Source organism: Plectropomus leopardus, chromosome 18 (assembly GCF_008729295.1).
Source record: "Plectropomus leopardus isolate mb chromosome 18, YSFRI_Pleo_2.0, whole genome shotgun sequence".
In the NCBI taxonomy this organism is placed as follows: Eukaryota; Metazoa; Chordata; class Actinopteri; order Perciformes; family Serranidae; genus Plectropomus; species Plectropomus leopardus.
Genome location: NC_056480.1, coordinates 19,879,639 through 19,905,653, shown reverse-complemented (window position 1 = coordinate 19,905,653; position 26,015 = coordinate 19,879,639). Strand labels below are relative to the sequence as shown.

General features: G+C 39.9%; 3 protein-coding genes and 1 pseudogene across 9 annotated transcripts in view; 3 read left to right on the top strand and 1 right to left on the bottom strand.

The window, feature by feature from the left end:
- The window catches only part of LOC121957506 (ankyrin repeat and IBR domain-containing protein 1-like), a 28,691-nt gene extending 22,748 nt beyond the window's left edge, over positions 1 to 5,943 (top strand). For 4 of the 6 annotated variants that reach the window (XM_042506112.1, XM_042506110.1, XM_042506111.1 and 1 more), the window contains one exon: positions 1,395 to 5,943. In XM_042506112.1, coding sequence (XP_042362046.1) covers positions 1,395 to 2,872 — 1,478 coding nt within the window. In that variant the 3' untranslated portion in view covers positions 2,873 to 5,943. The remainder of the gene's footprint in view (positions 1 to 1,394) is intronic. The other 2 variants (XM_042506113.1, XM_042506109.1) reach the window with 1 other exon arrangement.
- Positions 5,944 to 6,807: 864 nt separating this feature from the next.
- On the top strand, positions 6,808 to 11,005 carry snrpd1 (small nuclear ribonucleoprotein D1 polypeptide). Of its 2 annotated transcripts, none has more exons than XM_042506832.1 (4): positions 6,808 to 6,875; positions 8,571 to 8,647; positions 10,362 to 10,553; positions 10,783 to 11,005. In XM_042506832.1, exons 2-4 carry the CDS (start codon positions 8,578 to 8,580, stop codon positions 10,857 to 10,859), a joined length of 339 nt encoding a protein of 112 aa, XP_042362766.1. In that variant the 5' UTR covers positions 6,808 to 6,875; positions 8,571 to 8,577; the 3' UTR covers positions 10,860 to 11,005. The 2 variants fall into 2 exon arrangements, with proteins under 2 accessions (XP_042362766.1, XP_042362765.1); XM_042506831.1 differs by lacking the exon at positions 6,808 to 6,875 and adding an exon at positions 7,395 to 7,525.
- Positions 11,006 to 11,674: 669 nt separating this feature from the next.
- Positions 11,675 to 15,268, top strand: LOC121958102 (annotated as a pseudogene).
- A 1,713-nt stretch (positions 15,269 to 16,981) lies between these two features.
- Positions 16,982 to 26,015, bottom strand: adnp2b (ADNP homeobox 2b). The gene is made up of 4 exons (XM_042507097.1): positions 25,710 to 26,015; positions 23,180 to 23,301; positions 21,442 to 21,546; positions 16,982 to 21,051 (listed from the first exon to the last, which is right to left on the bottom strand). The coding sequence occupies exons 2-4, from the start codon at positions 23,285 to 23,287 to the stop codon at positions 18,028 to 18,030; spliced, it is 3,237 nt and encodes a 1,078-aa protein (XP_042363031.1). The 5' UTR covers positions 23,288 to 23,301; positions 25,710 to 26,015; the 3' UTR covers positions 16,982 to 18,027.

Sequence of the window (26,015 nt, the reverse complement as noted above, 5' to 3'; positions counted from 1 at the left end):
CAACTAGCATGAACATTCTGCGCCTGCGTGAGAGGGAATAATTCTCCATAACAGCAGTCTGTATTTGTCATTCATAAAGAGAAACCAGAAGACCAACAGGACGGATTCAAGATGCTAGTTAGCCATTTAGCACATTAACAACAAAAACCCACTGTTGAAGGAACAAATAATCTTTGCCGTGCACCAGCGAACAATTACAAACGATTCCAAACCATTTCTGCAAAAGAGCTCAATGACTAAAAAATAATCTTATCTAACAAGTTCGATTTGATTTCACACCCTCTTGACTTTAGCTGTTTGTTTGCTTTCCTCACAGTTCTCCTCCAGTTCTATCATCAGATTGATTTCAATCACTGACAGGCTCTGCTGGGTCAGAAACTAAGTCAACATGGTGAATCAGCCAGAAGAAAAAGCCGGCAAGGGCTAGATAGAGCCAACGGTGCGGGGCACGGCACAAAAACTAAGGCGACAGATGGTTACTGATGACCCAACATTGATTTCATTTACATGCACATAATAGTCCAGTTTTTGCCCTTATTTCTAAGACACAGTTAACAAGATTAATGTGCTCTAACATGTCATTTATCATGTCAAAATATGGGGAAGCTTGTCATTTTGCTTCCCTGCATCAAAATATGAGTTTTTTTTTACATTTTCTTTTGGCAGACTTGTTGGACTCCCTTTTTCCTTCCTTCATCTTCTTGAAAAGGTCGATGCTGTGATATTTGCGCGTTACCTAAAACCCCTTGATATCTAAGTCTTTCATAAAGTTTAAAAACAGGAGTGTTTCTCTTTGCAACCAGAAACATGGTATTTTTTTATTGTGTCCATCTCTACCCCACAGCCTTACAAACTGTTTGTGAGGCTGTTTATTTACAACATACCCGTGAAAACGCACAGCCCCGACAGCAAACAAATGAGAGGCCGCGTGTTGCAAACTGCGGTGAAAACCCCATTTGAGACAAATATTCCAAATTGGCTGTTTACAAATACTGGTCCTGAAACCTGAATAATATTGGAATATCCCACCTCTTCATAGAGAAATGTTGAATTCAGAAAATGGCCTGATTTGAATATCTAAGCAGAATATGCTGTTTATTATCATATAATATTATCATACTCAGAATAATAGGGGATTATTGGTGTGATCATCAGGGCCTTTACGTACAGTACATTTAGTGCACAAACTCTAGGTCCTAATCCAGCTCCAGCCTTCGCCTAGATTTATAAATTTTGATTGGGCACTGCACCAGACAACCAGCAAATGAGATTTTAAGTTATTGCCCCATGAATCAGTTTTGGTCGAAGCACACGGAGACATTGATCACTGGGATCAATTTGTAATCAAGCTTTACAAAGCAGTCCTTGTTTTAATGTGATATTCTGTGTTCCAGAAGGTCCAGAGAGAAGTGAGGGCCGCAGGAGAGCACTGGGCTCGCTGGACGAAGACGACCCAAACATCCTGCTGGCCATCCAGCTGTCCCTTCAGGAGTCCCGCAGAGAGCGGGGTCTGGAGGGTGGGATGGAGGGTAGAGTGGAGCTGGATCGTGGACTGGACAGAGGACAGGAGAGGAGGCCGGGTACTGCGGGCGACCTGGCTGATGTTGCTTTGCAATCCCTCAACACAGACGGTCCTCCAGGAGCCAGAGGCTCCTCGTTCCCCACTTCTCTCCTGGATCCTCCTCGCCCCCCTAACAGGACAGACTCCACCTCCCAGCCTCCCCCATCAAACTCCCTCCCCCTGCCTCCCCCACCTCCCTCCCTCAGTGCAGAGCTGCTGGAGCTGGGAGACAGCCTTATGAAACTGGGGAACATAACCACTCCTTATGAGCTGGACACACACACACAGGAGCAGCTCTGCTCCCACCACACGTACAGTCACAGTGCACTCACCGCTCCCTACAGCATCGAACCTGCGTACAGCGACTGCAGCCATAGACCAGACCAGAGTGCACTGAACGCCCCATATGTGCTCGACCATATCACCATTACAGATCCCAGTTACTGCCACTCCGGTGGTTATTTGGCTGAGGCTGAACACACTGCCTCCTGCGCACTTGAACGCAACCAAAACCCCGCCCATCCCAGTTCATGTAACCGGGAACATGCAGCCACGTATGACAGCACCCCAAAACCAGACAGCTCTTACACCCCCTGCCCAGAACACAGTAGCTCTTACACTCAGGAGCGCCCTGCCGCCTACGCTCTTGAACGCCCATCCAAATCTGACCCGCAGCCGCCTACCCAGTTGTGCCTCCCGTCTCCAGAGCTCGAGCCGGAGCTGCTGCTTTCACCGGTGATCCCCCCGGGGGGCCCTTTCACCCCCAGCGACCCTCAGAGTCTGGAGCCCCTGGACCCCACCGCCAGTGCCCAGCTGCTGGACAACATCATGGCCTGGTTTAACAACAACATCAACCCCCAGAACAACCCGCAGAGCCTGGCCCTCATCCCGTCCCCGCCCACCACAGAAACCGACTCCTCCCCCGACACACACACTGAGACTGAATCAGAGAGCCAGACCTCGAGGGACGCGACCCCCGCCCCTATCTGGCAGCCCCTGGAGGGCGAGCCAGAGGCAGATGGAGGGTCAGCGAGTCCCTGTCTAGGTGCTGTGGGCACGGAGGCCCCGAAGACGTCGAGGCCCAGCACTCTGGAGCTGGAAAACAGAGAGGCTGGCAAGGAGGGTGTGGGCGCAGGGTGTGTGGCTGACGTGTCGCTGGACGAAGCGCACACACACCCGTGCTCATGCTCCCAACGTGGAAACAGTCCCGTACACACTGCCCCGGCCACAGAGAGAGACTTAGACCTTATCCTTCAGTTAGAGGAGGACCAATCTCCTGAGGAGTGGGAGGAACAAGTACACCTGGTGTGACAGCGACAGAACGGTGCGGAGAGAGAGGGTCGAGCCAAGTAGAAGAGAGAGAGAGAGGAAAGTGAAAGAAAGTCAGAGATGAGGAAAGAGAAGCACTGATGGAAAAATATTCAATAAAACAGTGATGCCTCAATGAAAGATGTAGGTCTTTGGAGCGTTTACTGTATGTATTATAGTGTATCTAGAGAGGACATAAAACCCTGCGGACTTTGTCCAGTAAAGATGATGTCATACGCAGTTTGATTTTTAATTTTTTTTTTTTAAGTGCTTTTGTCTGCTCTAAAAAGCAGACAAAATATTCTTTGAAACAAATGAGTGTTTAAAGCAGAGTACACCAGTGGAAAGCTACTGATATCATAACACATAAAATGCTGCACATTTTTTTGTTTTCTTATTTATTTCCTGTATTTGTCGTCTCTGTTTGTTCAAGTTTTGGTGCTGATTCATGCTGAAATCCAAACTTGCCTCATATACTCTCACTTTTATTAAGACACCGACCCAACCAAGAGCCTGTTCAGAGCTCCTGGAGCCAAATACGACGATAACTGTAACCTTTGGAGCTTGTTTAGCGTACTGTACAATCAGAGGGCCTAATTCTGATTTTTGGACCTTCGTGCACACTGTGCCTGCTTTGTTAGAGAGCCAACACACTACTGATTTTTCCTTTTGGTAGGCTACAAAGGACGACGATACACCCGCCTGCTCAGTAAACGTCACGCTGGTACAACGTGCTTATCAGATTTTATGACAGTAATAATTCTTTTGTAATACTCCAGATGAGATATTGTCCGGTCCCCCTGCACAGGGGGGTCAGCCTCAGCTGAGAATTGTTCATTCAGAGTATTGTTTAAAGTTACTTAAGCATCATGGGTGTTTGTTGTCAGAGGGGCGCTGATCCCTCTGTTTTTCCTGCTCACTTCACCGACCTGCTACTTATTCCATGAAATTCTCTGTCTTTATATCGAAGATGAGCTTTCAATCAAGTGTCATCCACATTTCTGAATTTTACACCAGCTTTGGCTCAGTTTTCACAACAGACTGTCAAAACATAAAATGCTATAATAACTATTTTGACCTCAGAATGACACAGAATGCTTTATGAAAAATAATTCTAAAATTATGTATGACAGCAGCACAACATGAAGTGTCACTGGATTTAAATTGCTGTTTTATTTCAACATACAATGTCTAAATTAGTTGTCAAACAGAAACTCTCATTAAAACAATCTAGATCCAGTCATGAATGATAGAAGAAATAAAGAAATAAGATCTGCTTCTGTAAATATAGACGGAAGAAACCTAGAATCTGACTGAACAGTTTGTCTTCTTTTCATTCTAACTCCTGTTTCCAGGATAACTGAAATACTCGCTTCCGCTCAAGCTGGTAAAATTTGTCTTCATCTGCAATCATTTTACTGCACATGTGAGAGTTTTCAGAGATGAGAAGGAGAAAAAACAATGTGTTTAATGTTTTTTTTTCTTGAGCACCTGAGCTCCTAGATTTACTAGCCCAACATGGCATTGTATTTGGGCAATCCTTATTTTTGAGCTCTGTTTATGTGATGAAGAATTTCTGAATGAATATCTCTCTGTAAATTGAAACTGTTGTAAAAACTGAGCCAAAGCTTCAGACGATACTATACATGGAAACACTCATTTAGTTTGTTTTTATCATATCTATTCCACTACTGATGGTTAGTACAGTGTGCTGTTGATAGGCGGGAGATGGGTTTTTACTGTAATTTATCCTTTTTTAAACATTTCTTTATTGCTTGTTATAGAGATGAACTTTCTTCCAGTTGAGACCGGAGTTGTTGGGTCTGTGTGCCTTTTTGTTTCAGTCGTATTTGTTTGTCGGTATTTATTAGTGTCATTACTTTTTAAACATGCTAAACGGCGTTGATTATGAAAGATAGAGGAGAACACACCACTTTGGCTGTGGCCATTCACTGAGGTTCTTGATGCACATTAGTATCGTTTGTCCTCGCTCCTGCTGGTTTATCTTATTTAAAGTTATCCCCAGAGAAAAACGGCTTTGGAGCTACGTAAAAGAACTCGTTTGTCATATTTACACTTTATACTTTCCACTTTAATTAACAACCATTTTGGGTGATTTTTCTTGAAACGCGGTGAAGCGCTCTGAACCCTGGGTTGTCACTGAACCCTCTATCTTTAAACTTTATCGCCCAACTGTAATGTTTACAAGAGAATTAAACACTGCCTGTTTTGTTGAGATATGATCTGGTGCTTTTGGGACTGAAATGATAGTAATGGAGTGTTTTTAATTATTCTTCCATGGCAGGCCAAACAAATGTAAAGATATCTTGATTTTGTTGAAATTTCTCCCTCTACTTTACAAAAAGTGCCAGGAATACAGGATGTGATACGCAATCAAAAAATGCATCACTTTTCATTAAAACTTTGGGTTTTAAGCTTGTTTTAAATTGTGAGGTCTGGAGTGCTCCACTGAAGTGACCCCCCCAAAATAACACTTTTTTCACTCCGTATTAAACATTGAACTGTGAAGGTGCTGGACAGGTTGTAGGAGCTGGCGATACTTTATAAAGGCTGCTGAGATGAGAGGGCAGCTGGTGTTGCCTGTAACATTTCAGACATTGTTTCCTGAGGAATGGTTTGATGAACATTTATTTTAGGTTGCATGGTTGCAACAGGACATAGGAAGGGGTCTTTTAATTTGCACACGCATGCTCTTAATGTGTTGCACTAATCCAGTGCTGTCAGGCAAGACGTGGAGGACTGATAAGTGCGGCTTTTATTATTATTATTATAATTATTATTATTTACTTCTTTTATTTTCTTGATTTGGAATTGGATTTATGCTGTCAAGGGAATGGTCTTGTGCCATTTTATACTCCATATATAATGTTTATATTTTATTGATCCCTCAACCACTTCAGAATTTTAAAAAAAATTAATTAATCAAATTGCACTTGCATAGATTATACTTGATACATTCCCAGTCGGTCCATAAGAGAGGTTTGATGTGTGGCCAAAACTGTAAATGAAAGTGTCAGTGCAAAGTTTACTCTCAATAAAAACAACTGAAAGTGTGTTGCTATAAGATTTTTTTTTTTTTTTTCCGGTGGCAGTGATTTCCAAAACCATCTCAACAGAAACGTGCAAAAGAAGGAATAATCTGATAATGGAATCATTATATACTGCACATGTATGACTTGTGTTCGAGCTGTAAGGCGACCGTCTACAATACGTTTTCCACTTAATTAACAATTAATAACATGCCAGACATGATCAAGTAAACTGATATGAATAATCTGCAAATTTTTTTCTTGTTTAACAATTTGAAACATTGACTGATATCACTTTTCTTGTGCTGCTTTTATGGGGAAACTATGTTTATGATTATCATAATCACATGTTTAAAATTATGCCACAGAGTTATTATAATTTTTAAGCACATTTTCTAGGTTATTTAATTATTTATTTATTTTAACTATTTTTTCTTCTATTTTTGTAGTTTTTATTTTTTTTAAAACTTATTTTCAGATAATTGTCTAGTACTTTTTACTGCTTTCTTGCTAATTTTACTTAAAACATTTTGACACAGCTGCAGGATACTCCTACTAGCAGTGAAAATTGGTACTTTACTAATCAATACTATGATGGTTAAAAATAAATAAATAAATAAATAAAAAGACTCTTAGTAACATCTTCTGGCTGAAAATGGAAACTACAACAACACTGATAAACTTTTGTCTGAACTGAACAGTCACAGGAAGTGTTTGCTATACGTGCACAGTGTTTTTGAATGTTTCTCAGGGAAATATTAAAATCTCCAGCAGTTGCAGAATGAGTTGAATAAGGTGGTGCATTCATTTCCCAAACATCCAAACCGCAGGAAAAGTACAGGTGCAGATGTAGATGTTACTGGGACACTTGAATGCAGCACAGACATCATTAAATGTTATGAGCGACACCTGTGGTTCTCCTGCTGTGACAAGTCAAGACGGCTGCCGTGAACAAGGTCTGTGTATATTTGTTCACTTTTTAGTAATTTCTCCTAATACACGATGTCATTTCATCTGTTAATACTGACTAAAATGTCATTTGGGAAATGGCATACTTATAAATCAACAACAATGTTGTAAATTTAGGCTTTTATTTGACAAAAATGCAGCCTTAAACAGCTTCTCTAAGAGACACTTCCACTTTGTTCCCTTGTTTGAACACCGTGCCCGGTAACAAATCCAAAGCGGATGTATATTTATTGCGCAGACATTTGTCTACTAATGTTTTATACTGTATACAAAAGGATGATATACTCTAAAAAATGAATACAAGGAGAATTAAGCCTATTTGCTCCAGCTGAATATAGATATAACACTTATTTACTTTCATATGTTTTTGGTGACTTTAGGCTCCGGTAAACCGTGCAGGGGGGGTTTGTTGATCTCCTCGCGGTAACGTGATGTTTGTCACTCCACAGTTAGGTGGCAGTGTTGCCACGCGCACCATTTCCTATTTGCTGTCGCTCATTTAATGACGTCGGTTGAGCGCGCCTGTAACGTACAGCGTACATCAGCGGCGGCCTGTGTTTTCACCCGAGCGCTGCAATTTTTTGTCTTCGGTGGAGGATTTGTGTCTACAGTCCGTCACCATCATGAAACTAGTCAGGTACGTGGGAGCGAAATGTCATTGTTTATTAAATGCTGTGTTGTGGGATGATGAAACAATGGCGGTGCTAATGGATGGATTCAGATTTAACGGACAGAGACGGAGATGAGGCGGGAAGCGGTGAATGAAATGATTGGAGGCTGTCCGGTGTTACAATGAGCGGGCTCCAGCCTCTGAAATAACCCCAAAGATAAACACACACGTATTGTTCCTTATAACGGCGGAACTGTATATTTTAGCTTTTAAATCACGCATGTATTACAGCCACTGTGTTTGCTAACTAGCTTTAAGTAGCTACATGAATGCTAGCTAGTTAACAGTCAGGCCCCTCTGTCTTTCTCTGCACAGCTCAGCTAGCGTTTGCATTTTAGCGGTATGATATGTAATCCTAAACTCACCTAAAAATATGTGTAGTAATTTAGTATTACTTCCCACTTCAAATGATTGGAGTTTGCAGTGTTAAACTCGCCCGTGTGAGTGGTTTTGTTTTGGTACTGAAGGCTACACGGCCGGTAGCTAACTGTGGCTAAGTAAAGCTAGCTCACTTCAGACTGCTCTTTGCAGGGTTCCCACAGTCATGGAAAAACATGGAAAAGTCATGGAATTTAATAACCACATTTTCCATGATTGGAAAAATCCTGAAATTAGTCAAAACCATTGAACGTTTGGGAAACTGACTGAGTTTTGTTGTGTATGCTGAAATTGTTACTCTTCTGTAGAAACCCTCCACATAATGTACCGAAGCTGCAAATGTAATTTCTGAAGTTGTCCGCTTAAAGTAGCTTTAATATGCCCTGATTTTCTGCCTGCTCGCTGCCTCTCCCTCTGTGTGTGCCAGCTTGCTGAAAGTACAATTATGGGCAAGTAGTGCTAAGAAAGGAAACCTACCATGGGTCTTGAAAAGCCATGCAAACGTTTTGAAATGTTGTCCACGTAAATGTGTGGGGACTTTACAAGATGTAAAATATTTAATTGTAAAATTGGGGGTGAGTGAGGTCATGGATTGATTTGCTTACATTGTGATCTTTTTCAATAATTTTCCCAGATTTTTGATGAAACTCAGCCATGAGACGGTTACCATTGAACTGAAGAATGGCACCCAGGTCCATGGTACCATCACAGGTAAGAGCCCGCTGCTGCTTTATTAAAATGTGTCGGAGTTGCCTCCTGTAAGGGTTAACTGCAGTGAAACTTTGCTGAAAGTTATAAATGTCCCAACCTGTTTGATCACTTTAGTGCACCCACAGGCGATACTGAATTTATATCCAGTAGCCAGTTTTTTAAATTAGGGTTGCTACCTGGAAACGCCATGGAATAAAGAAAAATGATTGAAAGTTTTGGAAAAGTCACTTAATTTTTAAAAAATCTTTTTTGATTAATGATTTCTTTCAAAAATGGGAAGAAGGCAATGAGCAAATTATGAGAATAAATGACCTGAAATAATTTTACCAATAAGTAAAAAGTACAAGAAAATTACCTGAACATAAGCAAAAAAGTAGGGGGGAGGGGTTACCCTAAAAATGTGCATGAAATGTAATTATTTGTAACATAATTTTAAATTATGATACGTTTAAAAAAAATATAAAATAAAATAAAAGTTGACTTAACATTATTCCCTAACTTAGTTGCTCAGTGCTCAAAACACCTTTACAGGACATCTGAATGCAACACAAGAAAATGGATCAAAGTTTTGGAAAAGTCATGGAGTTTTGATTTGTGTAATGAAATTGTTGAAGTAATCGTCTGTGGATAATCTAATGTAACATAATGTTATTTATTAATCTGTGGAAACATTGCTCTGATGTGTGACAGCTTTCCGTCCACCATCACGTACATTTCTCTATTTTCTCTCCACATCCCGTCGCTCCCTTCATGTGTGCCAGCTATGACCTTATAGGTCATGTGAAGGTTTTGTTGTTTTGTCCCCAAAAGTGTGTGGGAGCCCCGTTAGATTCAGCTAGCTACGGTTAAAAAGGTTAATACAGCACTCTTAGAATAAATCCCAACTTGATGAAGGTTATAATCTTCTATGTTTTTGAACTGGTTTTGAGAGGAGTTGATTCAACTTAATGGTCATTTTGGAAGCTGCACTTTGTTTTCTACTCCAGACCGCCTCTTGCTGGTTTTGGGGCCTCTTTTTTTTCCACTCTTTCTGTTGGCAGATGATGATGAACTATCAATATGTGGGAATCAGTGGGACAGATAGTCTGGTTACTGATGCTCGGGAAAAATGTCAGAAAATTTCATTTATAAATCTAATCATCATATATTTAAAGTCATACTATTAAATTAAACATTTCTTATTTTGAATCTTTTTCCCTTTTTTACCACTCTTAAAGTCGTTCTTGTGTATGTTTTGATTTTAACTTTTCTTTTTTTATCGCTTATTTTCGGGTAACTTTTCGTAAGTTTCTTGCTAATTTTTGGGCCATTTTTCATTAAGTTGCTCCACTGCCTCCTTCCTCTCATGCCTTTGAAAGAAATCAAATTTGCTCAGGTGTCAAAGGATAAGTATGGCTTAATTCTGCTGCCACAAAGCTCCCGACTTGTGTCATAGCTTTCCAGAAAATTAACTTTGACCTGTCTGCACTAAAACACAAGGCTGGCTTTTTGAAGCGCTCACATTTTGTGGTGTGGAAACGCTGGTGTAGAGTAGATTGAATTAATGACTGACTGCGAGATGTTTTCAGTTGTAGCCTTTTTAGTATTAACATGCTGTCACTCTCTTGTTTTACAGTTACTTCCTTTACAGCTTTGTTAATTATGATAAATGTTGGCTTGTCCATGTTCATATTTAATCATTTCCATCCCTGTTTTCTTATTTTCTCAATTTTAGGTGTTGATGTGAGCATGAACACCCACCTGAAGGCGGTGAAAATGACCCTAAAAAACAGGGAGCCCACTCAGCTGGAATCACTGAGTATCCGCGGCAACAATATTCGCTATTTCATCCTTCCAGACAGCCTCCCACTGGACACCTTGCTGGTTGACATCGAGCCAAAGATCAAGTCCAAGAAGAGAGAAGCAGGTGAGGAATATCAAAAAATCATGGAGGCGTACACTACAGCAAAAATGATTTATTGCCAGTGCAGAATAATTGGTAGTTTTGTGGTGAAATGGATTATTGTAAATGGGCCGCTAACACTTTCATATTCAGGAGTGAGTTGATATTCAAGACTGGGTTAAACTGATCTAAATGTTGCGCCGTAGTATTATGTTGTGATACTTAACATGATGTCACTCATCTGTCTTCTCAGTGGCTGGACGGGGACGAGGCAGGGGGCGAGGGCGTGGCAGAGGAAGGGGACGAGGCCGAGGTGGCCCGAGGAGATGATCACCAGGCTCTACGTTTGCTGGCCAACACTGTTTGTACAGGATTTTCTTTTTTTCTTTTTCAGAGAAAACATTTTGTGAATTTTCATGTTTTTTGTTCAGTTTTGTTCTTTCTCATTTTGTACATTAAAATCCTTATGAAAAGGATGAATGTGACTCTGTGGATTATTGCAGCATGGTTCACAGGGTTTGTTTTGCTTTTGTTGCATGGCTTAATAAAGAGCATTTGCATGGAAATGTGTATTCCCCAAGAGCTAATTAGAGAAGAAACAAAGGAAAAAAGAAAGGAATGCTTTGTTTTGGAAAATGAAAAGGGAGACCAGGAAGTTTCTCACATAGTGCATAGTAACTCAAAATTAAATGGTCCAAACTGAAAGTAACTTGTATCAGAATCTAAAATTCTATAATTTTTACTAAAATATCAAGTGAAATTTACTGAACCCATAGCGGTAACACAAGGTTGGGATAATTGTTAAATTTGAACACCTATTATAAGCGCGTGTGCGCTCTTGGAGACAGGACCATGAACATTCTGTTGCCAGGGCAACAGAATGTTCACGTTTCCTCTCTGTCAGTTTCTGCTTTAGCAAACGTTCCAACAGGAAATGCACTAGAACCGATTTAGGATGTTTATTTTGTCAACCTTGAAACGCTTGATAAATTACAATTTAAATATTTAATCCTTAACCTCAAATGACAATTCGGACAGTACGAGGATGGTTGTGATCGCACTGGAGCACCACAAGAGGCCGCTAAAGATCGGCATCGTAACCGGAAGTACATAAAAAAACATGACTGAAGGACTAGTACAGCCGCAGCATCACTTCGCTATAATACATCCGTGGTCAGATGATAAGCTCCAGAAAAGTGGCAACTTGTATATATTCTCAGCAAGTGTATATGATGGTTATGGTTGTCAACATGTTTTGCAGGGTCATGTATGTCTCTGATAACCGCTGTGTGTGCTTACAGCACTGAGTCGCTCACACTCGCGTTTTCATTGACTGAATGCTCCTGAAACCTCTGTTAGTCTGCCTCGACGGCGGGGACACGGAAAGGCAGCCTCTCTGGCTTTGGTACACCGACTCCTCTGTCTCAAGCTTTAGCTGCTCTGCTCCGTCTCATCTCGGATATCGGAAGATGTCTCTTGTTGCCAGAGCCGACGGTCACTTCATGTATTTCGCCTTCGGAAGTAACTTATTGAAGGAAAGACTGCAGATGGCAAACCCCTCTGCGGTGTTCCTCACCACCGGCCGGCTGAAGGTAACCCATCACTCTGTTCTTATGTTTTCATTCATACTAATATCACGTTTGTGGCATGTGGGAATAACCAAACACATGCGGCGTCGAGCCTATTGCTCGCGTTACAGCTTAATGCCCGTGAACGCACCATGGTGGCACAGACGTAGCCTCATTTTTACATGCAATGGTCAGTTTTGAGATTTTGGGCTATTTTGTTACCATGGCGGTATCTGCTTTCAGAGTAGTGGAAAGAAAACGTCACGGTTTATTTTACGTCACGGTTGTTTATTTTAGTTGAAATGAATGCAAGAAAAACACGTTTAATCAGAGAGTGGATCGTTTGCATATTAACATTAACTTTCAGAAAACATGCAATGCAAAAAAAAAAAGAAAAAAATAGTAAAGGCAGTCTGCTAGGGAAGTTTCATGGTGATCTATATTAGTTAGTAGTTCACTTTTAGGATCTTACTTTTACTCTAAAAATGTACGGAACTTTATATCTTTAAAGGTATTTTTCTCAAAGTTTATTTCCCTCATACTCTGATCTGAAATCTCCACTTCAGTAGTGCTTACATACACAAAACCTTCCAACTTTTCGACAGGTTTGTTCATGTCATGTATAATCTAATCTGTTACTAAGAACATATTTATATATGGATTTTCTGTTTTGTGGAGTTATAATTACCCCTGTAAAAACTTTTGACTGTACTTCATCAACACAGTAACCCAAAAAAATGTGTTTGCTGCAGATTTCTGTTCAGGAAATGAAATGCAATTTTAATCAGATAATTTATCATTTTCATATTTCAACACAAATAAGAACTGTTTCAGTGTAAGCAGTCAGCTGCAGAAGTGTCATGGTGATAGTTATTAGTTTAAAGTTTTACCCACTTCACCTTTGCAGAGGGTAATGATTAAGCATGCTGTTATAACCAGTTGTAACCACAGTAGGTAGCCTGGTTATTTTTTAGCTGTGGTTCTTAAACTTATTCTGTGAATCCTGCAAAAATACTTTGTTCCAAGTGAGAGTTGTGCATTCAAAATTAGAATTATGTAAAAGTTAGTAAGTAAAATCAGGAAAATATACTTAAATCTAAAAAGTTAAAGTACCCAATACAGAAAAATCTTTAAAAACAAACAAACAAACAAATAGAAATACCCCCTTAAAAAAACTTTAAAAATCCAAAACCTCAAACTTATATAAAAAGAAAGACCCCCAAAACTTAAAAAAAAAAAGACCCCCAAAACTTAAAAAAAAAAAAAGTCAAATAAACACTAGCAAACTCAAAATTGTATTAAAAAAATCTTAATGAATTTTTGCATAAATGCATAAAAAGGAGTAAAAACATACAAAAAACCCTCAAAATTATCAACAAAATTGAAAATAACATCCTCCAAAACTCCAAATTATTAAAGAAAATGTGAAAAATAGTTGCCAATTACTTTTTTGACAAATTAATCAACTAAATGTTGCAGTTGTACTCATATAAACTGTTTTGCAATTTAATTTAGAGCAAAGCATCATATTTTATAAACTCTTCTAATGGGTTTTTATGCAAAAATCTTAATTTGTGAAGTAACTAAAGCCGTCAGATAAATGCAGTGAAGTAAAAAGTACAATATTTCCCTCTGAAATGTAGCAGAGTAAAAGTATAAAGTTGCATGAAAATACGATAAAGTACAAGTACCTCAAAACCGTACTTAAGTACAGTACTTGAGTAAATGTACTTACTTACATTCCTCCACTGATTACTAGCAGCAGCTGTAACAACAGGCTCACTGGGGACACGGCTGAAAACACAAACACCCATCTTTGCATCACACTGAAATAAAAGGCATTTTTGTTTGAAATGCACAAAGCGCCATCACTGTTCAGAGCCTTTTGTCCTGTAAACCCCCATCACCATCCCCTGTTTGTGTGTGCAGGACTATAAGTTGAACTTTGGCCTGTGGGAGAAACATGTGGACAACATGTGGCACGGCGGAGTGGCCACCATCGAGTCCTGTCCCGGGGCTGAAGTGTGGGGGGTCATCTGGACTTTGGAGTAACGAAAACCTCCCGAGCCTAGACAAGTGAGAATCACAAACACACAGCGTTCGATCAGTTAATGTTTGTCACTTTAAACCTCTGGGACCTGAGAAACTTGATTTAATTTTGAACGCATGGGGGTAAAAACAAACAATGATCAATATGACAAGACAAGGAAAAAAAAAAGTGTGAGAAGAAATTGAAAATTTTGCCTTCACTTGAAAATTAGCTGCAGGGTTTTTTTTTTTTAAATAAAAAAATAGTAAGAAATGTTTAGAAACTATATTCATAATTCTTATAAATATGTATTTAAACTATTTTATAGGGAAAAAAATATTTTATTTTAGTACTTCTTGGGTTAATTTACCTACTTATTATTGTTATTATATATTTTTTTTTAAAAAACGTTTTTCTTTTGCTTATTTTCAGGTAATTTCTTTACGAAGTACTTGCTAATTTTTGAACTATTACTTGTTAAGGTGTCCTTTTCGTGTATTTTTGGAAACAATCAAGCCGATTTTTCTCAGGTTTCAAAGAGTTAAATAGATGTGAAAGGCATTTGATAGCAGCACAAGTGACAGTGCGGTTTTCAAAGAATTAATCTTCTCTTTGTGTCCTCAGCCAGGAAGGAGTTAGTCTGGGAAAGTACTCTCCACTGACGGTTTGGGTGGAGACTGACAAAGGACCGATGCTCTGCAGGTCTTATCAGATGAACAATTTCCACGCCTGCCCTCCGTCTCCTCAGTACAAACAGGTGTGTGCATGTAAACAATCAAACACCTATTCTACACAATGACACGTTTTTTGTGTGTGTCTGCATCAGCGTGTTCATTTGAATGTCTCTTCCTCTGCGTTGCATTTAAGGTGGTGTGTTTGGGTGCAGAGCAGAACGGACTCCCAGCGGAGTATCTGAAGAGGCTGGAGGCCATTCAAACCAACAACTACAGCGGTCCCTCAATCCTCGATCAAATCAGATCAGTCATGAAGTAGAGTTGACCACTTTGGAAACTGCAGCTGACAAAAAAAAAAACCTCACTGCAAGGTCCATTAACTAGCTTTTCTGAGAACAGAAAGAAAAAAAGTATAGAATAGCTAATAATCCTTTAAAACCTCAATTGACACCAATTTTCTCATGCTGCATTCAGATGCCTTTCACAAGCATTTTAACCCTTTAAACTGGCAAGAAATTGGGAAATTGGGGTGGGGTGGGGGCATATGAAGAAACTAGAGAAACATTTCTGGAAAACTATAATTGTAATTATTAGAATTCTAAGTTTAAACTTACGTTGCAGAGAAAAAAATTGACCATCAAATAAATGAATTAAATATATATATGTAAATATCTCCTTAAATTATTTTTTATGATCAAATGATTTTTCCCGTTACAGAAAAAAAGACTTACAAAAAGGTATATATATGGCATTATTTAAAGATAATTACAGCTAGCTGGTATACATCAAGCAAGAAAAAATTAACGAAAGTGAGAAAATGAAGAAATGTACATGATGGTAAACAAAACTTTTGATGCCTATTAGAGCTGCGTTATGTTGACAGCTACAGAAAATAAAAATGCTGTTGTGTTACATTATGTGGAAGGTTATTCACAGAGGGTTTCTATACCAATTTCATTGCACCCCACCAAATTCCATGACTTTCCCAAAACTTTTTAATATTTTTTAAAAATTCATTACTTTTCCAGGCCTGAAAAATACTGTGAAATTCCGTGACCTTTCCAGGTTTTTCATGAGCATGGTAAGCCTGAATAAGATAGTGAGTGGACCTTGAGTGAAGTTTTTCTTTGTCAAACTATTTCTGTGGCCAAAGCTAAAAGACTTAGGATGTTTAATTGGCACCTCCATGTGGCCAGAAGTTGGTACTGTATGCACCGGGCTCAGCACGTGTTGCTGGACCCAACACGTTGGATTTTGAGCTGCTATGAAACGATGTATTTTTATTTTAGAGCCATCGGAATGTAAGACTAACGGTTTGGTATGTTAAATAATCTTTTGGTGAAGGGCAGAGCATTGTTTAATTTCAGCATTTCTCAGGGTAAATATTAAACACTTATGAAACACCCTCAAGAATCTTGTCAGTATTTATTTTGTCTTTAACCAATGTGTCACATTGCTGCTGATAAATTAACAAACGCCAGATATTCACTGAAAAAAACATACCTTGAGGTGCTTCAACAAAGCTTGATTTAACACTAATGGGTTTATTGCAAAATAAAAAAAAAATCCTTTACGCAAAAAGGAAACCACTTTATTTGTTACAGCACAGTGGCCTTGGACAGAATGATAATCAGTACCTCTCCCAACAGATTTGATAATCTTATAGAAAATACAAGTGTAGTACAAAAAAAAAACAGCTTTCAGGAGAACAGAAGATATATGGTAAACACCCAATAACTTCTTTTATATTTCTGTTGAATCTCTACGTAAATGTCTACAAGTTTATGCAAATATGTAGACTTCACAATGGCACAAATCATAATTTCATCTGACAACAACAAAAAAGGGTCATGCAAGCAAGATGGTTGGAGATGTAGAATAACCGAGAATTCAGCTATCTGACAACTCAAACATTTGTACATTCTTAAGGATTTTGGCTTCAAAACAGCAAAATGAACATTAACCGTCTTCATGAGATGGTAGGCAATAAAACATTTTACTGCTGATTTGTATAAATACAGAGGCGGGAGTGGTGTGAACAGTCTGCAAGGTAGGAAAAAAAAAACAAAGCTTTGACACACATAGGTCCAAATATGTGAAAAAACACATCAATTTATAAAGAGGAAAATATAATATAATGATAAACTAAGTATGCCTTTGTACTTAAAGGGATAGTTCCAATTTTTTTTGAGGTGGGGTTGTATGGGTTACTTCAGTCAGTCTATTACATACAGTAGATGTCAGTCTCTTGCCCCTAGTCTGTGTACTAATGTGGAGGAGTAGCCAACAACAAATCATATTTTAGCCCCCCCCCCCCAAAAAAAAAAAAAAACTTTATCAGTTTAAGATTTCCCTTTATTGAAATAGGAGCTGCTGGTCCGCTGCTGCTTTGAAATAATTAGTCTGGATTCACCAGTCACTTAATAACACAAACAAAAAACAACCAAATTGATCAAATCCTAAAGTCACACTTAAACACAAACAAGCTATCTGGTAGAGGCAGCGGTAGGCCAGCACCTCCTGTGATCAGCGATGTTAAATCACTGTTTTTCTCAATGGATTCTGGCTTTGAAGATAGCTATATGATGGCTTCATTTTCCCACAAAGTCTGACATTAAGAAAAAGCAGTGAAAACACTTAAACTGATGTTGATTTTGTTTAGCTTCCATGTCGGACTCCAGCCTGCTTTTCCAAACTGGGGGCATGCCGACCGCCATCCACTGTTTGTAATACACTAACCTTGAAGAAGTACCTCATATAACCACACCTGAAAAAATTCTGAACTATGCCTTGAAGTCTTAATCTTAGCAGACAAGCGATGATGTAGAAATCACTATTTTTACAAATAGGCTTAAATGAAGGGTGCAAAAAAAAAAGGAGCAAATCAGTGCTTGAGTCAAAGTCAGTAGCCATTGTTAAATGAGATTGTAACCAGCAGCTCAACAGTTTGACACCATCATATCTCACAAACAATACATCTGTTTTTTTCATTATGTTCTCTGTGTTTATGTGGAAATTCGGATACAGACCACTGACAACATACTGGAGTCAAACAAAGCACTATTGATGCAGGCTACATTAAGAGACTGTCCTCACTTACAGGTACGTTAGGTAATACATTGTATGCACTGCATGATGAGATTCTCTCTGTCAACACAAAAGGCCATTGTTAGAGTATGTGTGTTTTTAATTAGGGATATCTGCATTTGCATTATTTTGCTAATTTCTTAACTTTCCATCTGCTCCACCTGTTCCCCATCTGCAACTTTCTCATTTCCACTTTCATCCATCGGCTCTGGTCCATCCTCACTGTGCTCCATCTGCTCTGTTGCATCGGCGGGCGGTTTTTCCGTCGGATCAGCAGGCAGCTTATCTGTGGTATCGACAGGCGACTGCTCCATAGTATCGGTGGGCGACTGCTCCATAGTATCAGTCGGCAGCCGTTCTTTTGGGTCAGCAGGTGGCTGCTCCATGGTTTCGGCAGGCAGCTGCTTCATAGTATCACAGGGCGGTTGTCCTGTTGGATCGGCAGGATGCTGCTCTGTGGTGTCGTCAGAATGCTCCTCTACGATATCTGCAGGTGGCTGCTGCTCAGGGATCAAGAGATTGTGCTTGAGTTTGTTCAGTTCTGTCATGTTGAAGCCGAGGAGGATGGCAGCCGAGTTCCTCTTGAGACTCTTCATGCACTTGCTGCGCTTCTTGCTGAAAAGGGCTGCCAACTCTGCTTTGGTGAGGTTCAGCCTCTTGCACAGCTCTTCGCACTCTGCTTTAGTCGCGTATGGGTTCAGGTTGAAGTACTTAGATATAAATTCTCTGCGCTCCTCGCTGCAGCGGCGCTCCACCGTGGTGGGCTCCAACACCAGCTTCACCATGGGATCGATATGAATCACTGGCTCTGGCTGGGGCAACAACTTCTCCTGCTCTCGCTTCTTGCGCATAGCCTCCTTTTGTTCTCGCTCCCGTTTGTTGGCCTCAATCACCTCCCTCCATGCAGCCTCCAGCCTCTTCTTGGACTGCTTTTCCGCTTCTGTCTCTGGAGTCTCTGCACGGGGTGGCGCAGCTGGAATCAGACGAGCCGGAGCTAAAGTTTGTTTCATCGTCAGCCCTTGTGGCATTTGAAGAAAATAGAGTGGCTGACTGAGTTGCGGAGCCAGTTTTGGCTGCTGCAGTGGTGCTACTGCAGGTTTGGGTGGTTGTGGTGGTTTTGGTGAACATCGGCATCGCTGGATGTGGAGCATGACTGCCTGCTGGGTGACCTTTCCTGTGTACACACCGTTGCAATATATGCACTTGAAAGCCTCGGTCTTGAGGATAGCATGAATGGTGGGCGCTACCAAGTGTTTTTGCTTCAGGTGCTGGAGGTGTTTGGATTCATTCTGAAACTTTTCATCACAGAAGGGACAATACGCACTGTTGATTTTCACAGGTGCTGGGCAGATTTCTGGCTGGCTGCTGGGCTGCAACTTAAAGAAGATTAGGTCAAGGGAATTTGTGACCAAGGCCAGATTGACCTCAGTGTCTCCTAGGACCTCTTTTGGTGCGGTGGTGTGAACGTCAAAGTAAGGGAAGAGGATACCTCCAACACCCTTAGAATAGACCCTGTACTTCTGCCTCAGGAAATCACAGTACGCTTTGCTTGTGGGATTGTGCTGCTTTACGTGCTCAGCAAGCTGCTTGATTGAAAAGAACAAAGCTGAGCAATACAAACAATTCAGGCCATGCAGCAGGTGTTGGAAGACACTTTTTTCTGATAGTAAAATTTTGCATGTTAGACATTTGACAGTTTTGTCGGGCATTTTCTTTAAGAATGCCGCTCGGGCCGCAACGCTTTCTGACTTGGATGTGGCGGATTTTGCCTGGTGTGCGACCTCCGTATGCATGTCAAAGACGTTGGAGGGGAAGAGTTCATTACAGAGGGGACAGGTAATCCATTTCTTAGTTTGTGGTGCAGAGTTCCTTGTTTGCTCTACAGCCTTGAGAGGAGTATTTGTGCTCTGAGAGACAGGCATTGCTACTTGCAGCGGAGCAAAAGTGTATGTGGGCATGCCATTCATCTTGTTGCCAGTCGGGATCAGGTGACTCAGCAGGGACTGTGATGTCAGCATCGTACCCGGTAGGGCGATTTGGTTCGTTGGTACATTTTGTGTCACCACAGCAGGCTGAGATACAGCTCCAGTTCCAGCTGCAATGTTGGCCTGCAGTCCTGATGGGAGGAGAATTTGTTGCCTTTGTGGAGTCTGTTGTGGTTGGATAGATGGAGCTAGAGCTGCAGACGGAGCTAGAGCTGCAGACGGAGCTAGAGCCGCAGACGGAGCTAGTGCCGCAGACGGAGCTAGAGTTGCAGACGGAGCTAGAGCCACAGGTGCCTGTTTCAGAGACATGTTTGACACCGTGGGAAGCTGGACCATAGATGGTCCTTGGGGTAAAGCACTTCGGAGGGCGATCGTGGCACCGGGCTGGAGCAAACCTTTAGCTTCAGCACTTGCTAGCTGCACTAGCGCTGACGCTTGAGGTGGCAGAAAAGCTTGGTTGGTTCCGGGGGCACAGATCAGAGTAGTGGTACTGTTTGTAGTTCCTTGTAATTGCTGTAATGCCACCACAGTCCCAGCAGGTTGTCCATTACTTGGCAAAACCAAGGACTTACTGTTAAACATTTGAGGTTGCTGTGGTTTAGGAGCAATACTTGGGAATGTCACAAACACCCCATTCCCATTAGGCGTTGCTTTAATGGTGTAGTTCTTGTTCTCATAAATCATACTCTGTACTTGTGTGCTGACTGAATAGTGCGACGGCTCAACCAGCATGTGATGCAACATTTGGTCCAAGTTTCCAGTGTTCACCTTGCACACCTTGCAACAGTACACTCTTAGGGACGTGGTCCCTTGAAGGTGTGATCTGTAACCGATATACTGTTCGGCCATACCGGCCAGGTGCTTGAGAATGATGTGCTTCTTCATCGTGAAGATAGAGGAGGCTGGAAATCCACATCTTCGACACTGATACCGTTCATTTCCACGATGGGTGGGTTGAGGCGCTTCTCTCTGCGGCTGTATGTAGGAGGCATGGAAGAACATCATGTGTTTCTTGAGAGACTTTGGGTGTCCGATGAAGAGGCACTGGGAGCAGGGTGCCAGCGCACAGAATGACTGCACATATCCGTGGCAGCGAGAGACGTGGCTCCTGAAGTTGTAGATGTTTTGGGAAGAGTACTTGCACAGACTGCAGCACAGAGATCGAGACCGATAAGGCCACTGAGGAGGAAAAGAAATGAACAGAGTTAAAATTTGGGGACAGTGTGTACAAACTATATTACATTCATACTAAGTTACACATCAAATAAGTATTTCACTCCTGGAACTACCAGAATGCACTGCACCACAGTGGACCAATAAACGCTCCCACTGGAGGAGGATGTAATGCTTTTAGTTCATCCGTTTTGACACAAAGGCAGGCCAGAAGTTTACGACAGTTCATTTAAACACTACAATAACACACAACAATATAAAGGAACAATAAACGCTCCCACTTTTTTTTTTTTTTTTTTTCTGTAATCAACAAGATAGGAATGAGTTAACAGGTCCGTAACATTTTTAATTATCAAAAAAAACTTGTACTAATCATCCAAACGTTTTCATATTCACCTTTTTCTCCATTCTGCCATTAAATCCATCTGTGAAATCAAACCACTCAGTTTCCTTAAAGGCCTCATCTTCTTCAGAGTCCTTCTCCGATTTTTCATTGAGTTCCTGCACAGTAAACGACAAACAAACAAACAAACAAATCTTAACTTTGCCAAAAGGTAAAACGTGCATTCTTGCTTACTCCTTAATTTTCACCTCAGTGTAAAAACAGTGCACTCATAGATGCGGTGTAATTGAGAAATAGTTGACACATGTATATCTGCTGACTCATCCTTCACGATTTGAGTTTGATCAACCCACCAGAGTCAAGTGTAAAATCTCTGTCAATCCAACATTGCCATTAAGCAGTCATCCTCACGGATTTTCAACATTATCCACCTTGGCTCCATACCACAGAAAAATCATAACATCATAGCGCCGAACCCCACTTGTTGCCATAACAACCACAGACCAAAAACCCCCTGTATGCTTTCAATGTGACCATTACATCAAATTAAAGTCTTAATTGAGATATTTTGGCTCCAACTCTATTCACAGTCAACTAAATTACATTATTTTCAGACTGTGAGGCTGTTGCTGCACATAGTAACGTGTTGATTACATTAATGGCCGACATTGCAAATCAGCAGTGTTAAAACATGACTGATGTCGTCACCCATAATGTATATTAATTGTTATGAACAAATAAAACATGAAATGCATTTCTCCAGTCTTACAAGACTGAGTGGTGCAGCAGGACTGTAATTCTTGACTTATGTTTTGCAGAAAAACTGCTGCTTACACAAATCATCAAAACAAAATGAGCATAGTGTTTGTAACTTTTTGAGCTATTATGAAAAGATATATCTAAAGCCAACCAGTCTTATCTAACACTTATATACAAGTTTTCGATCAGACTACGGCTACAAGATATGAAAAAAAAAAAAAAAAAAAATTACTTTGACAAATATTGCAAAAGGAGTTTTAGTAGGAATTGTAATTTTTGCATTTCACATTTACCGTGTTACGAAACTATAGAGTGCTCGAGGTAAGGGGTGCAACAAAGAGTCAATGTCAGCAGGCAAACATTGCCATTTATTGTTTAGTGTACCATTTATGTAAAACTACATAAACACATACAGAAATGCTTCACAAAGGAGGAGCCAGCGAGGCAGAAACAAAGGGAAGGGCAGCGAGCGGCGCTAAACCAGAAAACAAAGAAGACAAAACACACTCCCTTCCTTTAAAATAAAATCAACACTGCCTAACTACAGCTGACCAGCTGGGAAAAAGGAGTTAAACAAAAACCTACCTTTCTACTCTAATTGTAACTTTACAAACTGAAAATACACACACAGCAACCCATAAACCCTTGTGTCTCTAGATATGCAAAAAAAATCTGTGTGTGGTGCAATCCAGAGTAAGAAAGAAACAACAAACCCAAATAGGCCTATTTCCCAGGTCCCGAAATCCACTCTGTCTTTACTAGTGCCTCACACAAGTTAACAACACACCAAAATTCCAATAAAAGATAAAAAATAACAATGATGGGATTGCTGGAAAAAAGCATGTTAGCTTATGTTTGCAATATGATTTATGAGTCGGGGCATCTCTGTAGCATCAAAATACGTCATTTATAACAGTATGTTGTGATACATTTTCCCTTCATCAACGTTGGTCTTTTTTTTCCCAATAATGCTTCTACTAACTTTGCAGTCCTGGTTGAAACCGGAATATTACAGGCATCTTAAAGACGTACCTTCAACAGGTTTTGGCAGTCTTCCAGTCCGATCTCGCCAAGGATGTTTTTCACCGCCTTGCGAGCCTTTCGGACCTTCTCAATATTTCCAACTGGAAGCTGATACATTATTCCTCACAAGCCTTGCAGAGGAAGAAAAAAAAGATTTGATGTTAGGAAAAATTAACACCAGAGAAACAGAATGAGATTCAGTCTATTTGTATGATTTACACAAATAATAATTTTAAAGCCACAAGAATTATGATTGCACCAAAACTTTTATTCACTCTACTCATATCTGAGTGCATTAACGGTCACATACCTAGTTAAGGCCTTAAAAAACAACCACTATTGAAGAAAAATAAACTCACTTCCTCTTTTTACTAGAGCTGCAACTGCAGTAAATTTGGGAATAGACAAAACATTAAAAAAAGAATAGCAATACAAATAGCTGTGGTCAGAATGTTCAGTGTGTAAACAAACATCTAATTATAGTTATTAAATGCCTAAGGTGGACCATTTTATTACATCATACAGCTAGCAATAATAAATTAGATACTGTGGTGAAAACTGAGTAGAAAATACTAAATGCAGCATAAAGGCCATTGCTTTAAATGAGCAGAGGTGGTTTAAGTATTCAAATCCTCCACTTGACTAAAGTAGTATTACTACAGTGGAAAATGTATCTGTAAAAAATCAAAGTCTTGCATTCTGCTTATTTGAGTATAATCACAAAATTGTACTTTAAAGTACTAATAGTACTTATTATGTAGAATAGCCCTTTTCACAATCATGTATATAATATTTTTGAATTATAATTATTGATATATTCAAGTGTTTATAATTTTAATGTTGCAGCTGGTTGGTAATTTAAATTGCTCCTTATACTGCTGGAAGGCTTAACCTGTATGAATATATTATACCCTATATGCAAATGTAGGTTATTGATACTAAATGTAAATAAACTACATGACTAGAGCTTTAAAATAAATGTAATGAATTAAAAAGTAACATATGTACTTGTGCAACATAAGGGAGTATAAGAAGACAGAAGCATAAAATGAAAATACTCAAGTAGAATACCAATATGTCAGAATTAAACTTATGTACAGTATTTTTTATATAGTTTTTAAAAGGGGTCTAAAACCAAGGTGAACAGAGAAACAACATAGCTTTCTCAGTTACGCCAAAGTAGACAAACAGTGGATGTGTTTCTGTGCTTACATTGGGGAAATACAGTATTGTCAAAAAGGCTTTAGACACCACAGATTTGTTGTTTTAGCAAAACTGGAATGAGGATATTATTCTTAGTCTCTTCATTAAGGTGTAAACAAAGAATACAGATAACATGTACAATGCATTAAAACAGCAAAACAAAACACAAAAAGTCAGATGAAAATGGCCTCTTCAGACTGAAGTCAATAATTAGTGTGACCTCCCATTACATGCAGCTCCTCTTGAAGTCTCTCGGGCAGACTATCTAAAATAATCTTCAAGTATACCAGACGATTAATACTGTTAATCTCATGTTGTCTGCCCAAGAAAGTTCAAGACATGCAAAGTGGAGAGAGACCACACTAAATACTCGCAACTTTAGCCTGTTAAAGTGATTTTTTTAATCAAATATTTGCCTTTTTCATACTGTATACATATTTCCTGTATGTTCTGGCTGTATTTAACTAAAGAGACTAATGAGAAATAAATATGCATGATCATTGTATCTTGCCAAAAAAGAAAAAAGGGTGGCCTTAAACGTTTGCACAGTACAGTAAAAATACCTCAAATTCATACTTAAGTACAGTATTTTGTTGAAAGAAAAACAGGATTGATCTCACACTTGAGAGCAAAGTAAACATCTTTTTTGTTGTTGTATTGGTTTTCCGGCTTTCTGTGGATGAATTTATCTGTGTATAGACTGGTAATGAATTTTATGTGTACATTTGTAGATGTATTTTATGTATGAATTTACTTTTTTTTTTCTCGTGGATGCATTCTCTTTTCGTTTTAACATTCTATTTTTTATGAAGCCTCCTATGGACAGATGTTGCATATTAACGTTTTGCTATAAACATAAAACTCGTGGTTTTTGTGCGTAAATGCGCATTTCTAATGCCACTGCGACGTCCATATCAAATAAACTAAAACAATAATAAACTATAGCGTGAGTAAATGTTCTTAATCCACCAGTGTAAAAACGACAGCGTTAATGTTATATGGATATTATGTCTGCATAAGCAGAGTGGTCATATAAATAAAAACATAACATCTACTGTGCAACAGCTGATTTCACACACTCTGTGTGAATAATACACACAAGACTATTTACTGGTGGGTAAGAACAAACTTATTTCAGTGAGTTAAAGTGCTTGATTTAAATCACATACAAACTGTCCAAACCTTGCCCTCCTTGCTAACACTGCTGAGCGTCAGCAGCCACACTGGAGTCATTAAAAAGCCTCAGGTAGCACGCTGACAGCGATACTCCGGGTCACACCGGCCACGCCGCTCCTTCCTACTTAAGGATGCCCACAGCCTTCCCGCAGATATTTACCTCGTCCAATTTCGGTGTAGGTTAACGTTAGTTGTCGCTGTGCCACCTCCGGCAGGGCTACCGATTTCCACTTCCACCCGGCCCTCAACTGTGTGTGTGTGTGTGTATGTGTGTGAGTGTGTGTATATGTATGTGTGTCGGTGAGCTGGGTCTGCTGCCAGCGCTGCACGCAGATACTCATCCGAGCAGCATCCTCTGTCCACACACACCGCTGTACGAAGAGCGTGGTCAAATATAAAAGATGATGTTTGAGAAGCTCTGCAAGAGAGAAGTTATTTTTGGTCCAGCTTTTGTCCCTTTCTTCTC